This window comes from Falco punctatus, assembly GCF_963210335.1.
Source record: "Falco punctatus genome assembly, chromosome: 3".
Taxonomy (NCBI): domain Eukaryota; kingdom Metazoa; phylum Chordata; class Aves; order Falconiformes; family Falconidae; genus Falco; species Falco punctatus.
In genome coordinates, this window is record NC_137582.1 from 27,144,329 (window position 1) to 27,161,912 (window position 17,584).

At 37.2% G+C, this 17,584-nt stretch overlaps 1 protein-coding gene across 46 annotated transcripts in view; it reads right to left on the reverse strand.

Moving 5' to 3' along the window:
* The window catches only part of RIMS2 (regulating synaptic membrane exocytosis 2), a 511,335-nt gene that overhangs the window by 45,092 nt on the left and 448,659 nt on the right, over positions 1-17,584 (reverse strand). For 44 of the 46 annotated variants that reach the window (XM_080377968.1, XM_080377979.1, XM_080377978.1 and 41 more), the window contains one exon: positions 17,061-17,302. In XM_080377968.1, the coding sequence (XP_080234094.1) occupies positions 17,061-17,302 (242 nt within the window). The remainder of the gene's footprint in view (positions 1-17,060; positions 17,303-17,584) is intronic. The other 2 variants (XM_080378011.1, XM_080378010.1) reach the window with 2 other exon arrangements.

Consider the following 17,584-nt stretch of genomic DNA (forward strand, 5'->3'; position numbering starts at 1 on the left):
TCGGTGAAAATGCTATCTGTGCGTCTAGCTTTGCTGTTAGAGTGAAAGGAACAGAAGTAACTTGAGAAACAAAACTGAGTAAGGATAAGAGGAAGAATCCTAAAGAATGCTGAAGTTCAGGGCACCAAGGTTACATTTATGGGGATAAAAAGGGAGAGATGAAGTCTGTCAGAGCAGTAGGTAAGGAAGATTGTTTTAACTACTGAGTACATGAAGGCATGACAACATACAGGAGAAACCAAGATATCCTGTGCTGCAGGAGAGAGGTGCGTATTCAGGCACAGAACTGTATGGTGTGAGAACAGGACTTGCCTCCTTTTGGGGAAGGAGTTACTATAAAATAGTGTTTGCCTTGAAAAACACATTGTTTACATTTTTTTCTACAGGCAGGTCAAGACTAATCTCTTTTTGCCCAGAGAGCAGCAATATCTGTTCATCATTCCTGAGTCATATTCCTGTCTAGTAAAAATAAGTACTTTGTGCCTATGAAGCTAAGCAAGGATCAATCATAAACTGCTGAAGAAAGTAACAGGAAAAAACAGCTCCAGGAATAATCAATGGTGGAGTATTTAATTTCATTTATTTAATTCATCCTTTCAATTGATTGTCTTCCTGCTTAGAGTTTTGCATAACAAAGCTTTAGTGCGTTTTCAATCTGGTAAGGAGTGGGTGGGAGTAATAGCCATTACTAAGAAATCATTCCCACACCTGCATGTGAATCTTACCCTACTGTCTTGGATCACTTCTATGGCCTTCTTCACTCATGCCTGAAATGCAAAATTAAATTTTGCACATGATCTGCATATAAAGAAGGATCTGTAGATTGTCTCTGAAGCTGTCTTTTGACAGATCCCATACCCTTTTTACTGCAAATTTATTACAAAATGAACTGAAGAACTATCGCAGTGCTGAAGAACTTGCATGGAAAAGTCAGACAAATCAAGTTGTTGCTTGGCTGTCAGAGAAAGCATCAGTGCAGGCAATGTTACATGGTGACTTTCTCATGTCTCAATTTGGAAGATGGGAATGAAGCAGTTAAATCAGAATATTTATCACACAAATGGAAAATATCAGTTTTCACTGGGAGAATTACAGAAATTAGAAACGCAGAAGTCTATTAATCCAGCTAGCCATTGCCAACGCCAGAGCAAGGGTGTTCACTCTCAGGAAGCCCATTCAGGAAAGGACCAAAAATCCTATTGGCACGATGCTATTAGTTGCATGAATTAAATTTTTTAAAAAAACTTAGCATGTCTACAATACACTATTAATTGTTAGAAAGAAATTAATTTACTAGCTTCACACCCATAGATTTGGCTTTAAATATGACCAAGAGCCCAACTCACAACATAATCCCTCAGAAAGAGGTTAACAAACTTCATGACCAAGCATCCAACCCAATTCACACATCCAGCTGGCAATTCTGTGCTCAGTACAGGCTGTGAAGATGAGAAATGCTCCATTTCAGGACTGAAATATACTATAAATATTAATTACCCTGAGCTGATGCACTGAGAGCCAAGCAATGCCCAGTGCTTCAGCCTGGTGGTTAACTGCAGCTGCTGGGTTATGAAAGGTGTCATTTCTAGACATTTAAGGAATAGGTTCTTATGTAGTTGTGCTGTCTGCCCATGTGGACATTCTCTCCTTACTAACTTTTGAACCTGTGGAACATTTGTATTCAAGTTCCACAGTAGACAGAGATCTTAAAGGTATTGGTTTCCTATGGGTTTAATGAAAACAAGTGGCTGCTAAGAGCTGCAAATCAGTGCTCCTGTGACAGAACCTGAGCTCAGGTTTGCACAGCTTGTGTCCCACTAGGAAGGGATGTTGGAGAGAGAGGAGTTCCAGAGATGTAAGAGATTTGATCAAGAACTGCAGTATGCTGAGTAAAAGAGGTGAGATTATTGATGAGAGAAGTGTAGGCTCCCGTACCTCTAATATCTGTAGAACAATCGAGGTTAGGAAGAAATACATAACTTAAAATATGTGTATAGAAAATATAGTTGTGTATATTATATACATATATCTTTGATGGAAGTGCGTACATTTCAAACACATATTTAAACCAGGCTTGCTTTCTTTGAGAGTGTTGAATTAATTTTTTTCAGACTCGAACATTTTCCCTCTACTTTTCATCACCAAATTCAAAGAGATGCTTCAAAAAGGTACTGGAAAAGACATCTTAAAGTAACTTAAAAATCCAGATGAACTTTTAATTCAAAATAAACAGAAAACTTAGCACAGCTGGCTTATTTATTTATTGCATTGAGGCCCATGCCTGTGAAACTGTAATCTGATTTCCTGTTCCCAACAAAGCAGTGATTTTCAATCACTATTTTTGCTTATTAGAAACTACAATACTTCTATAGCTGTTTAATATTAAAAACCAATAGGTGATACACTAAGAATAAATTGTTACTGAGGCCAAGCAGTAGCAGAAAAATAATTAAGGATTGTGAGGAACAGAGAAGAAAGCATGACACTTAAGGAAAAAAGGAATTTCTGTCTGAGTGTTTCAAGTACTCTGATTTCTCAGAAGGATTGTCCTGGTCACTCCAAGCAGTCTTACACAGTTCACGTTCATAAAAGCTTTTTCTCTCTTGCTATATTCTTCCCCAGCTGCTATTCTTCCTCCAACTCCCTTGTTCATGATTCCCACACTCTAACCCACAGCCAGACCCATGCTGTCATTCAGCCCTCTCCTGCGTGTGCCTACTTCTCCTTCTTTCACTGATATAATTGTTGAATTTCTCCACACTCCGCTTCCCTCACTTCCTGGCTGTTTCTCTCACATGAAAGCCTGCCTTGCTGCCTCCTGCTGCCGTTCACCCTCATCAATCACTTCTGCTTTCAGTGGTTCGCCTTTGATGGAGATCTTCTCAACAGGCTGTCTGCTACCAGCCGCAGATGCCAAGTCCTTCATCCTAGATCTGTACATTTTTCCTAGTCAGATATACCTTACTGCCTTCCTTTATATCTGTATTATCTTATGATATTAGTACCCTCTGTTCATGCTGTGTTAAGACCCCGTGTCTTACAGGCCTCTGTTTTCATAAGAACTGATAGAGCAGTTTATTCTTAATATTTTTAATTACTATGTCTTTTTTTCCAGAATCTAGAAAATTCCTAGGAAATCACTGTTTTCATGTCTCCTTTCATGTCAAGGCTACTTACTTTTAGTGAGATCTAAACTGCCTCTGTGGTGAAAACAAAAAAACTAAAAACTGTTCACTTCTCTGGTATTTAGACACGGGACAGAGATGCTGTAAGTCAGGATAAGAGGTGGACAAAAAGCAGAAACTGATGGGCTGAAGGTGGAAATGGAAAACATCGTTAAGTCTGCTAAAGGGAAGTAATGCAAATTAGCTACAAATGGCTAATTAGATGCCTACAAAGTATTTTCACATGAGAACAGAATTTTTGGTGATATGCCAAAAATCAAATGGAAAAAAAGTTCAAGGATTTTAATGAGTTTCACCTGTGTGATCACCAATGGTGATTTCAGCCACTGGTACCCTGTCCACACTTCTATACATACCTTAAAAAAAATAAATAATGAAACACAAAGCTATAAAACTCAGAATAACTAACGTGGAGAGAGAGGCTGCAGTAGGATTTACGTGCAGGTAAGTGTTATGAGCACATTGCTCTGCATCCATCTTCTGAATTTAATTATCTTTGTGTTAATTGTGTTAATCTATCTTACCTCATTCAAATGTAGATGAAATTAACTAAGGCATTATATAATTGCAAGATGTTATGGAGAGTGCACACAGGCAAATAAATCCTCTACCATAGAGGAGTGACTGCATGAAACTGGTTTTGTCAGGCTATATTTACAGTACCAAAGTCTACAGGGGCAGGACAGTGACTTACAACAATCCTCATGATTTCTTAGCCCAGCCCTTGCCACTATTTTGACCCAAGCCAGCAGAACTTTCCCCAAAACCAGTTCAGGAGACAGCATGGGCATGGGAAAATTCAAACAGATCTTGGGGACGAGGTGATCTTGTTCTGAGGAAAGCTTAAGATAAGTTAGCCATATGGACATCAGCGAGATCTTGCTATCAGAACCAGAGACAGAACCTGGTCTTTTAATTTATCTGTACAGACGTAACCTGAAGTGATTGTAAGCTTTAAAGGTGTGTCCAGGAGACCTTCAGATTCCTTTCCATATATACTATCTATATTCAAACACCAGATGGGTATAGGATGGCACTAAGGTAAAATCAGACAGAGTTTCTTCCTCAGTACAGGAAAGCTGAGAACATGCGACACAGACAAAACTGGCACCCATTTAGATTCATCTCCCCACTGAGAAGAGACAAGCATGGTGGCAAAAGCCAAGATCCAGCTTGGGCCATCTGGGAAAATTCATTTCAAAATTGCAAAGAATCCTTTTCCCAGTGGGGTTCTGTTCAACAATTCCTATAATGTGCCAGCACGCTGCATGAAGGCACTTGCTTGGGCGGAATAGCAAAAGGCATGCAAGTTAATGCCTTCTGCTGTGCACTGAGCACTTACAGACCTCTCTGTAAGGAAGCTGCTGAACTGACGGATTTGTTCATTTGTATGCAGCCTGACCTCTCATGGGTGCCTGTTGCAGGCACATGGCTTCTCTCAGTGCATGAGCAGAACGTGAGCAGTCTCTTAGCTAGCGCACTAGCTGAGAAGTGGTGCTTGTACAGGTAACTGCTATGGCAGCACGGTCTTAGCCATCGGATAGCTGATGGAACAGCAAGTGAACAGCTCTCTCCAGACTTTTATGTATTTCACCTATTTAAATGAAAGTGATTTTCTATGCTTTCTGGCATTTCTGCCCTTTGCTGATGAAGGTACAACTTTCGCTGTTGGTAAGATGGAGAAGTTAAACCACAAAGTGTGGTAACAGCAGCACTGAGACAGCTGACAGGTTTCTCTAGTTCTCATCCTTTAGTGGTCCTAGCAAAGAAAAAGAGCTTAAGCAGAAAACAAGGTTGCTTTTGTGTGAAAAGTGGATTCACGTGTCTTCCCTCTTTTTATGAGGGTTGGTATCCCTCAAATGTACCACTGACTTCAGTGGAACTACTCATATGCTTAATAGCAAACACATGTACTCAGCTAATTTCCAACATTCATAAATAGTATTCAACCTCAAAAATAAAATCAGAATGTGTTTTAAACAGGGAAATAATAATAAGTCTGTCTAAACCTTTTTTTCCCCTCCAAGTTACACATACTCATATTCAACAACTTTGCATCCTCCGGATGGGAGCTCAGTTTTTAGTCAAGTAATGCAGCTGACGGTATAGAGAGATTATGAGCTGAAACAACTTTTCAGTTGCTTACAAACTCCACTGAGGAACTAACTGAAGTGCCTGCTCTGCAGGTATGGCCAAGACCAGCAGGGAGCTCAGTACTACTTGTGAAACAAAGAGGACACATCTAACAGAAAGAGTGACATAACAAGGAAATATAGCTGGCAGCAGGGAGAAGAGGTTCTTTGACCTATTCAACAAAGAGCACATTTTTGTGAAATATAGGCAGTGCTTCTAACTAGACCTTCAAATTCTATAGTGGTTCTATTTTAGTTTTGAAGCCCCTTTCAGGATGCATGCATTTTCCTAAGATAATGATTCCAGTCTCTGAGTTTAAAGTTTCCAAAATGCTACCCAACCTTGCATACTCCTGAAATGACTGAAAATATTAAAAAAAAAATATTAAGAACTGGTGTCAAAAATATAAAATGTTAACATTTAATCAGGTCGTAATGTTTTAAATGAATGCTTATTGCAAAATAAAGTACTTGTTACTAATAAAATTCATAAATCAATGAGTAAATTAATTCAGTTTTTAAATTAAAACAGATCTGTAAACAATTTTTCTGATGTACATAGATTTTCATTTTTGCACTGTATCAAAACATAAGTAGAATATGGCCTTGCTAGAACATGTAAATTACAGATTTTAGAAAATCTGCAATACAGAGTTTCTATAAAAATCAGTTTTATTTTGTAAGGTGTTACTATATTATCTTTTCCACTTAATATATTAGTTAAATATGGCACTGCCTTAACAATGTAAGTTTCACACAAAATATTGCATTAATTTTACATTTTAAAAAATACTTAAGATATCCACCTTATAAAAAAACCCTCAATAATGTTGGTAACTTAATTAATTTAGTTAATCATGGAGAACTAATATTTCCTTCACAGTACAAATTTCTTCTTGTCAGGTCCTACTGCAGCAAATAGTAACAAGACTACTTATTACTCTGAATATTTTCAATTAAGTCTCAATGTGATTTCATTGACTGAGCTAAAAATAATTTTTACTGGCATCAAATTTTACGTAGAAAATGGCAAAACCTGAATATTAGAATACTATTGTTACAAAACTGGATAAAATCTGAACGTAACTTTTGGAGCAGAGTTTTAATTCAGGTAAGTTGACATATATAGTTTAATTTTTCATATTATAATGAAAAGATCATGACAGTAAAAAAATTCAATGTCATTCACACAAGTGCTCACAAGCATAGGAGAAACTCCTCCCAGTGTTAAGGAGACAAAGTTTTGATTGCTTTACAATAAAAAGTAGCACTACTAAGAAGATATCTCCCAAAGTATCTATCTATCTTATGCTGATACACAGAGAACCATACAAAAATTATTAGCTGATGAAGAGGAAATATAAATGTTTGGCTTTGTTAAGGATTCATTCACCTTTTCCTAAACATGCTCCATGTTTGAATGGTTTGAGAACAACTTGCATGTTTTCTTGTTCTGTGACATGTTCTTAATTACAATTTTTTGTTTAATATATTCCCTGATTGGGAAGAGAGAGTTACCTGAACTCACATATGCCTAAGAATATTAGAAAAAAACCCCTATCACTTTGTTCAAGCAGTAATCAAAATGCAATAACAAAACCTGTACTGACACTTAAGAAAAATCTTAGAGGAATTCCTCAGCTGTAAACCACTAAAATACCAAAAACTGCAGCAAAAATATATATGGCTCGCCAGTGCACTCCTTCAACTAGATCCTTGTTTCCAATGAATTTAGACACACTTGTGATTTCTTCAAAACCCTCACTATTCATTGCCAAAGCATTTGGTAATCACTAATATAAGCATGTGCTTTACTTCATTAATTGAAAAAATAATAATAAAAAATATTAACCTGGAGTTGCCCAACAGCATAATTAAGAAGCACAATATACACCCAGAAGGACAAAAAAAAAATACGGTCACAAATTCTTTTTTGTTGTGTTGCTAAAGCATGGAGTAGGGACTTCACAAGTTTTAGGCTTAGATTCTGTCTCTCTATTGACTTCTGCTGGTCTCAGGTAACTTCCCTTTCCTGTTCTCTTATTCTCCCCCATGTTTGTCTCACTTCTCTATACAGACTGCAAAGGTCAGATATGAATAAAAAAATGGTTTGGAAATGAATACAAGTGCCTAAAATTCACAGGAATTTGACACCTTGTTCCAAAGAAATAAAACTGAAAAATCCTGCTTATAGCCCCGGTGGTGTCCCAAATCAGCTTTTTAATCCTAATATTCCCTCTAGTTTTGACTCCGTGCATGCTGAGACGAAGACTTACCAACATGCAGATGGCAAGTACCCATCCTACACCAGCATTCAGAAAACACAAGTCCGGCACATTCTGCCTCAGTGACAGCTCCGGTAAACTTTACAAACCGCAGCTGTGGGACTCTGCTCAAGAAATGTAGTTTTGGCCACTGCTTTCTTTTATTACATCTCTAGAGTGGCAGAAACTGAATCTCTCTCTTATATTGCAACCAAGAGGGTCATCTGGGTTCAGAGCTGCTCTGCTGTGGGAGAGAATTTAAATATTTCCCACTTTCTTGGAGGGCACTTGGCACACACCATCTGACACATACCTGCCATGCACTATTTTGCAAAACAAAGTTTTTGCCAGCACCCAGAATAAGAAAAATAGGAAGACACCAACAGGCCAAATAAAGCATTGTTAAGAGAGCTGTGGCTGTAGGCTAATGGTCAGGGTAATTTGTGAGCAGAGGGTTCAGCTCCTTGATCCAATGGTTGCTTGTATATTTTCTGTGAATCTTCACCAGTACGCTTAGCTAATCTTAAATTAATATAATTTCTCCTGTAACAGTTTTCTGTTAGTGGCACACATAAGTTTTGTGTGATAGTGTCATCACACTTCTTCCATGGAAAACAAAGCCAGCTTCAGTGGCCAGGAGGTGCCTAGCTGGCACTGGGGGACATCAGCACAAAAAGTCCATAAGCACGAAGAGCCCGCACAACTGTATTCTCAGCATCTCTGTGATTTCCCCTGAGCTGTATATCTTGTGCAGTGTTTAAAAGCAAAAGCACTGTAACGTTTACCTCCCCATTTGATCCTATAGAGAGCATAGATTACTCTTATTTATAATGCAGATTTACAGCAGCCAGCTGAAATGGGCAATATGAGAGTGCAGTAAAATGGAACTTTTTAAATACTGCAACACACACAGAAGTTGCGTATCAGTTGAGGCCAAAGAGCCGTTTTGAATCCGTCTGCAAAGCATGCCTCTAACGCCATCTTTACTTCTGGGGCTGTTTTCATAATTTTTTACTTTCACGTAATTATTTTATAAATTACATTCTATGTTTAGAAAAAAAATTGATTTAGCAAAAGGGTATTAATAGTATTGCTGATAGATTGCATGGGTAAAGACATTAATTCAATATTGAGATCTGACTTGCTAAAGAACCTTTAATATTGCATTTCATTAAAGTACAAGGAAGGAAATCCTGTATTATTATGAAATGTTAAATTAAAAAAAAAACTATGCAGCCTCATGAATCTGTAAATATAAATGCTATATCTTTTTTTTTTTTTTTTTTTTTTTTTTTTTTGGTGTTGAAACCATGCTTCTGATAACTGTCCAAGAGCAAAGTACAACAGCCCTCTTCCTGCTGGCATTTGGAGAACCAAGGAAGTCTCCCTTCACAGAACTTTATTATTTAATGAAGGTAGTTCATAGAGGAGTGTGTAGATAAATATTATCCTTCTGGAACAATACAAACAGTAGTCACTGGGGTGGCGATGTAAAAAATTGACAATACTACAAAAATTATTTCAACTGGAAAAACGCAAAACTGAATTTTCTTACCTAAAGTATAAACTACATAGAAACACAGAACTGTAACTACAGGTGAATATTCCAGGCATTTCAGGTGAACTGAAAACTGAATAATTTCCAGGGTGAAAGTATGAAATTGCTCTATAAAGTTATTTTTTTCACTCTCAAGTTTCAGCAGGATGAAGTCAGAGCCCTCTTTCACAGAATATCCGACAAGAAATTAACATCCATTATATCACATGTTAACTAAGGGATTATAACATCCCAAAAGAAGGTTTCAAACGGAAACTTTCTTAAGAAAAGCCTAAGTTGTTCTGTTGAATGGCTCTTACATAGCCTAAAATAGAAATGTTTTCCAGATTGAATTAAATCAGGAAGGACTGTAGTGGGTTTTCCTTATGTAACAACACAAAGAACAAATCTCGTTGACTGTGAAAACAGAAATAAAATAGCTTTAAAGCTTTTTTACCAGATTTTTTTTTTCTTAAGCAGGGATCTTACGAGAGTTCTTCTGAATAAGAAAAGATAGCTTAGCAGTATTCTTACTGAGAAAGATCACCCTACATTTCTCTCTATTTTTACCTCTAATTATGGAAAGAAAAAATCTTGTGAAAGGTCAAGCTAAACATTCTGATCTCACTTATGGCTTTCTCCTTTTTCCCTCTTATTAATGAGATCAAGTGGAAATGTAAGTTCCTTTTTAAAGGGAGAGTTGGCAACACAGAAAATCCTTTTTGGAAATTTAAGTAGAGGTTTTAAATATAAATAAATATAAATGCCTACAACCAGGGGATTTAGTTTTACTTCTACTACAGTCAGCTGGAAATCTCACAGGTGTACATCTCTCTGAGTTGGTAACTACATGTTACAGAGAAGAAGTTCAGTGAGTAAATTGTGAGTGGGGCAGTACCACTCAGCTGGCATATATGATCTGCCTGGAATTTCTGCTTATATATGGCAAAAAGTGTCTCCCACACTTTGTGTGTGAGGTGTCTTCCAGAGGACTTTAGTAAGCTCATAGCTAGCACTGCCTGGAGTCCAGTTCTGACACCTAGCTATCTATTTCTTTTCACTGCATCCATCTCTCGCAGAAGCTTTATGAAAATACAAGGACTCAAATATATACCTCCCTCCTCTACAGAAAATCTGTTGAGGGGAGTTGCATAAATTGTGTACTGCCTTATCTTCTTTCCTAGTCTCTTCCTATCTTCCTACATGTGGAAGAGAACGATTTAAAACCAAAAATCCATCAATTTTGTAAAATATATTTAAAAGCCTGTGTAGTCGGCCTTTTTAGTTTGCAATGAGAGTCTATTTATTTATTAGCATACTCTCCAGAGCTTTAGTAAAAGCTGATTAATGTTTTTGGTAATGTATTTATTATAACGGTTCTTTCTCTTTGGTAAAGGATTCAGGTCACAATTCTCAACTAATCAGCAGGACAAATTGGCCTTAATCTCTTGCCAACTGCTAATCCTATATTTCTATCAATGTAATATGGGTTTATTTTGAAACTAAATCAGATTACACATCAAGAATACTGATACAAGTGTAATACTACACATTAAAGCAATTTACTAACATTAGCAATCTGTCTCTGGAATAGGGGAGGAAATAAACCCCCAAAGAAACGGCTTACTTTAAGTTACCTGAATTCTGTGATTAAAAAAATTAATAAAATACATGGCCAGATTAAAAGTAGTGAATGATAATTTCAATTGCTGTTTTGGCCACATAAATTAATTCTAGAGATAGAAAATATCAATATATAGTATGAAAACACACTTTTAGTTCAGAAAGTTGTTTGCTTACCACATTCTATCTCATTTGAGACAATGAGAGGCAATCAATGTAGTTTCTCCTTTAGTTACCACTGTTGGAAGTGATTAATCATCGTCTTTTCAATAGGAAACACATGTACTATATGTGCGGTAGAAGTTTTTTTTTTTTTTTTATATAAATCTGAACTCTGAATTGAGAAATTCCATACATGACCAAGACCAACGCTCCCAACAGATTCCCTTCAATTATTCCAGTAACTGAGAAAATTTCTTCACAGCCCACATGGTTGGTTCATGACAGACATAACTGAGACTAATCTACTTATGAATACAGTACTTTAGACCCTAAAAACCACACAGAATCCAAAATTTTGCTTTTAACGCACAGAGGAAATAAACTTCCCCTCAAGGTTTTTTGCTCTGAGAGACCTATTTCTCCTACATTTCTTCTAAGAAAAGATATAGCTATAAAACATATACATTCCAAAATTTTTAACCTTTTTTCATTGATGTTACCTTTTGGACCTCTCCAGAATTTGTTAAAATGGAATTGCCTCTTTTTGATGAATGCTATTCAAGTCTCTCAAGGGCAATCCTCATTTTATTTGCACTGAATCAACTGATTTTGTGCTTTTTGCCACAGAGAAATACAACTTCAAGAACATAGTGCCATAGTTTAACCCCACCAAAATTACAAAGGATGCTAAGAGAGCTCAGAACACCATGACACACTGTCCCAAACCTCTCCTTTTAAAGCCCTATAACTTCATGCCACGTATGGCACCTTGCTGCGGTTTCTCTTCCTGTTAAAGGAGGGACAATGTTTGTCTTGGTCCTTAAAAAAAAAGCCTTTTGGTTCTAATGAGTTTTTAATAGGTTGTAGTACCTGTCTGTGTCTTGGTTGACCTTGCATAACTTTCCAATACTTTTCCAGTACTTTCATACAATTTTATCGTGGGAGAATTCCCCTATTAGAAAGAGTAATTAGCTTACATGTTGCCACAGACAAACTGCAGGTCAGGAAGTTTCTCCAGCATCCTTCAGGAAGCTGACCTCCAGCATCATCTGCTAGATTTACATGTACAGGACCCTCCAGAGCACTGCACCTCAGAGTAATGCTCTACAGAGCCACACAAGGGCATTTTATTTCTGTTCAAACACATGGTTACAACTCTCTGCAGGCATTACTACACTGGTCACTCCCAAGTCATGATGTTACATGTGTTTTGTCATCTATTTTAATAGATGCCATCTATTCTGATCATGCACCCGAAGTCATCATGGGACAGTCTCTGAGAGTGCACTGGACTCTATACATGTAACTGATGTACATACACACAGGAAATGTTTTAGTATGTATGATCCATGGTGTGGTCCATATTCTAAAAATATTCTTGAAAACATAAACTAAACTGCTTGGGCTTTTGGATACAATCAGCCTACAAACACAATAGGTCTTGGCTAACTAATGAAAAGACAAAACATTCTCCCAGCTAAAGGTGAAATGTCAACTAAATAAGGGAAGTCATGACACCCAGGTATGCACCTGCCACAGACAGTGCATGTAAGGAAGTGTAATGATAGTGAATTGAAAGGGAGATCTCAGGCTGTGTTATCAGAAGAGGGAAAAGATTCAGTTGTTAATGAAATATAACTGAGAGTTACAGGTCTGCAGCTTCATGGAAGCCTGACCATTTCCCTCAGGGCTCTCCAGCAGGAAAAGGAATACATTCCAGATATGAATAGCTAAGCAAACACTGTTAAGATGCTGCTTGGGATTTGCATTTTGTATTATTTTTTCTTCTGTAAAGAAAGCCAGCTTTTCCACTAAGAGGAATGCCTGCGGAATCAAGACCTGAAGGTTACAACATAAACTCTTTGTAACCTGCCTAATACTAGCTTCTAGCAACAATAGCTTGACTCAAGTATAGGGAGTATTCCTTTAGTTTTGGGATGTTTTTTTATGTAGCCCGGAAAAGGTACAGGAACCAGAACTAAAATAAATTCTAATTTACCTCGCCACTCTACTCTATAGTGTCTTGTCTTTTACTAAAGTCTTATCTTAAGTAAAATTACTTTTGTGTCATGCAACATTACCTTCATTCCAAGGTTAAAGAAGCTGCAGTAATTTCCAGGCTCTTTTTTTTTTTTTTTTTTTTTTTTAAATTGCTTTGAAATAAATAGGTTGACAAAATACTGAGCCTGTATATTCTCACACTCAGCATTTTCATTAGATCAAATAATAGGAAATACCACAGCAATGATACACATTGTTAGAAAAGGTGTATGAACTTTTAAAAAATAAATTACAACTCTCCTTTAAGCCCAAACGGAAACCAGAGAATAAGTCTTATCTATTTTTATTCATGTTTTCTTTATTTCCGTAGTCTTAATACTGGCATTTATTTCTGCTCTTTCTTTTTCCATGACAATAGTGATCCACAGGGTAGCACTTAAGATCTTTTCATGTAATGGATATGAAAACACACTTGGATTGTCTTGGTATGATAATCTGAAAAGATCAGTTTCTAGTGCCTATGAGGTCTGATCTTTTCAGCTTTTTGAATTATTATTTTACTCTTATAAATTACCCTTGATGGGCTTGGTCAGCAGAGTTACTGGATTAGCAACTGTCCAGGCATTTAAGACTGTGTATGTCTGAGGAGAAAAGAGCACTGATCATTCAGGTTTTTGTCATATTTCAGATGTATTCAGTTTTCTCTCTGGAAAGAATAAACACTATATGTATTCTGGAAAATATACACTAGCCATAGCTATTGAATAAAATCCAAATACTGTTGTTAGGTGATAAGCATTATTATTATTGTTGTTGTTATTACTGTTATTCCTTTTAATCCCACCTATAACAAAAAATCAACATATTCTTTATCCATAAAAGCCCAAACAACTGTTCCTACATGAATACAAGCAAAGAATTACAGACCAGAATAAAAAATACATTGTTGTGTGTATTTTGAGTGTCAATTTCTTAATACTATGTCAAATAACAAGCAATAACATAAAATTAATTTGAAAAGACTGTAAAAATGGACATTAAGGTATTTATTGTAAGTCTGATCCACAGTCTTGAAAGCAGTAATGATGACCTACTTTCAAAATCACTTTCTGGCGTAGTTTAGATTTAGTTATAAAATATGAATGAAAAACCAACTGAAATACAATTATGTTTTACTAAACACTTGAAAAAATGATCAGATACTGACAGGCATTACTTCACTGACTTCCATATGAGCACACAGTTTATAAAAGCCTAGTTACTACAAATATGATCACAACTTTCTATAGAAGTAGTATTGTTATTGCATGATACAAGCGTGCTTTTTCAAGCCTGGTGTGTAAGCAGACACTTAGTTGATCCATTGAATGACATAATTTCTTCAGAAACTACCTAAGAACCATTAATATTTTGACCAGATTCTGTGCAGTACCAGTGTCTTGCCACCTGAGTATCCCTGCCTCTCAGTTCCAGAAAACTGTACTTACAGGGCATCTACAGCATATTAGTGTTTTGATCCCAGCCCTTGTATCAATCCTTGTACCAATATGTGATTCCTTGTGCAGGTGCTTACCATCTGAAAACAGGAACATGATGAGATAAACCAGGGAAATTCTTAAATTCATTAAATACATTAACTGCAAGTTTTAAACCTCCAGTGTTCATGTATAACTTTGGTGTCCAATATTTTCTTTAAGACATGCTGATGGATGCTTAAGACATGCAAGACACTTCCTCATGATGTGACCTCCCCCTCATGCACACAACAGACCATCACCTTGTGCCACTGGAGACACAGCACTGTACACATATTTCATCCAGCAGGTGATGTGGCCACAGGCTTGCTGGCCGAATGACCAGCGTGCTTGTGTGACCCATCATATTTAAATGGTGCATGTCCCTGTCCCGTTAGGTGCAGCCACATGTAGCCACCAGACAAAGCTCCTCAGCACTGTCAAACAGGGCAGTAGGGGCTGGTGTGCAGTAACGGGTCTACAAAACCACCCACGTAACAAAATCCAGCTGATACTTGAGGGGTCTTTTCAGAAGAAGGCAGCAGGAGACACAGTGGCTGCTCCCATTGGGACCAGACAAGGCCAGCCCTGAGCACAGACCTCTCGCAGGGAGCAGCCGAGGGAGAAGGGCTGCTGGCGAAAGCTGTATGGGCTCCCCTGGTTTCTGCTGTTCCTCTAGCAGCACTGAAATACGGCTCCTCATTCAATGGTTTTTCAGAACACCCTATTCACAGTCAACGGGTCAAGAGACCTGGAGTACTTTTGAAAGAGTTACATTTATTTGTCCCTGACTTGAACATCTAATCAGTTGTTGGGCAGCTGATTGGATACAACAGAGAGAAAAACTTCAGATTAAAAGTTCCAAATAACTAAGACAGCATGGTATTTAAATCAAATCTAGGCAAGCAACACAATACAGTTTTTCTCTAGTGCTAAGACATACTTGAACAGCATACAAAGAGCTGACATCCTTCATTTGGGATCTCTTACAGTATGAAACCAGATTAGATCAGAACTAGTAATGCAGTGCATTGTATTTGACTTGATGTTCAAATACATCAATACAGCTGTATACCTACGTATTATCATAAGTAAAATTTAGATTTCCACGTGGGCGAGTGGCTAATTTTTTCTCTTGCCCAACCAGACATTTCCCAGTTCTGTATAAAGGTGACTTCATCTTTTGCCATGCATTCATTTGAACTCAGAGAAAATAGAAATGTATCTGCCACTGCCATTTCTGTAACCCACAAGCGAGTTGGTAAAACATGAAACTGCCACAAAGATTTGCCTACTGATGGAGTCATTGGTGTCTGCATGATATTCAGAGCTTTCACTATATACACTCTTTCCCCTCTTCTTCATTCCCTCCTGTCTCATATCATGTTCAGTGAGATGCACGCTCAAGATCCCTGCTCTCTTTCTGTACTCCTTCTTCTGCATGGTTACCACTCTTCCTTATCCTTCCTTTCCTTACCTCCAGGTACTTTAAATCCCCCTTCTACAAAAGTTTACTTACAAAATTTGCCACAATTTCTGACATTGCAAATCATTGTTTTGTGCCATTTACTTGTATATTAAAACTCTTATCACTTTGGTTTCACGATATAAACTGCAAAGTTTCCAGAGAACTGAAAAATATCTTATCAATATCTGAATGGTCGTTAGCACAATGGAGACCTTCAGACGTGACCACATGCAGCTGAACACTATAAACATGAGTTGAACCATATGACAAGGTTACAAAAGTTTTGCTTAAATACTGAACGTACAATATATCTTATGTATATACCTTGTAATATAAATAAATATATATATGTGCATAACTATTTAAATTGCTTAAACACTTAATATATATATGTTATTTAAATACAAGTAATCTTTTTCCATGTACAATACGCTTGTCCTATACAGCTTCCTTAATTGACAATGAGAGCTTTTCAGAGTGCATTATATGGATTTTCCCTGAAATAGGAGGGATAGAAAAAAATGCATAAGAATTTAAATGCTTTAGGCATCAAAGCAGAAAACTTCTCCATTTTTCCTAGGTAGAATATTTCAGTATCAAATCTTAATTGAGATAACCGAAATGAGCAAAATTTATAGTGATGGTGAATACATTTGTAGGCTGAAAAAACGTGAATTAAAAAGCAATAAAACAGTTGTACTAAAGTAATAAAATATAATGTATCATTTTGTTTGGGAAAATGGTTTCATTTTAAAATAAGGTTGCATGTTCAAATGTGAAAAAAATACTGAAATACACAAATGCTATCTGTGACAAAAGCAAAGGAATTTTGCAGTATTTCAGTGACCCATCACAGACTCGCAGTGAGGATTCCCCCCAAACAGAAGTACAGCAGCTCATGTTGGCTCCTGAGAAGCAAGGAGTTAGTGCATTAAGAAGGTTCCAGCAAGTAGAAAATTATAGCCTCAGTCCAACCTGAAAAGGATCTTTGCTAAAAAAAAAAAAAAGTTTAGTAAATTTCTAGAGAAAAAAGAATTTGACCATTTTCTTCGTTCTGTAGAATACTGTTGATTAGGCAGTGTCAACAGGATATCCAAATGATTACACCATAACAGACACGTATTATGTACATTTAAATGATAAATTGAGAGGGGAAAAATAATCCAGTTCCTACCAGTTTGGCTGAGTTGTGACGTGCTACGGCTTTTTCGCGAGAGACCCACGATGGCGACCATCTTTGCACCAATGCTGGAGCGTCTCTTTTTGCTACCACCACCAACGGTGCCCACTGCTGTGTCCGACTGGCTGCCATCGTTCTTCTCCAGCGTGTACATGTCCCCGCTGATGCTGGTGCTCTTAGTCATGTTCTTTCCTGAGGCGCCCATCTGTCTGCTTTGCATTTTGGATGTAAAGACACTGTCAGCCAGTGGATGGGTAAACAGCGCAGACAAAGAAGAGTAAAAAGGGGAAGACAGAAAAGGACAGGTTTCAGATGGAAGGTTTTGGGAGGCTAGAGGGTAAAAGCAGCTAATTCACACAGGTAGGGTTTGGTTTTTGAGAGGTAAAAAGGATGAACTACAATTCTACATTCCTGTTGGGTGTCCTATAAATATACTTGACTCATCAAAATTTTGTTTTAAATAACAAGCTTTTTTTTACTGATTGTCTTAAAACACATCACCAGCAAAAGCATATCAA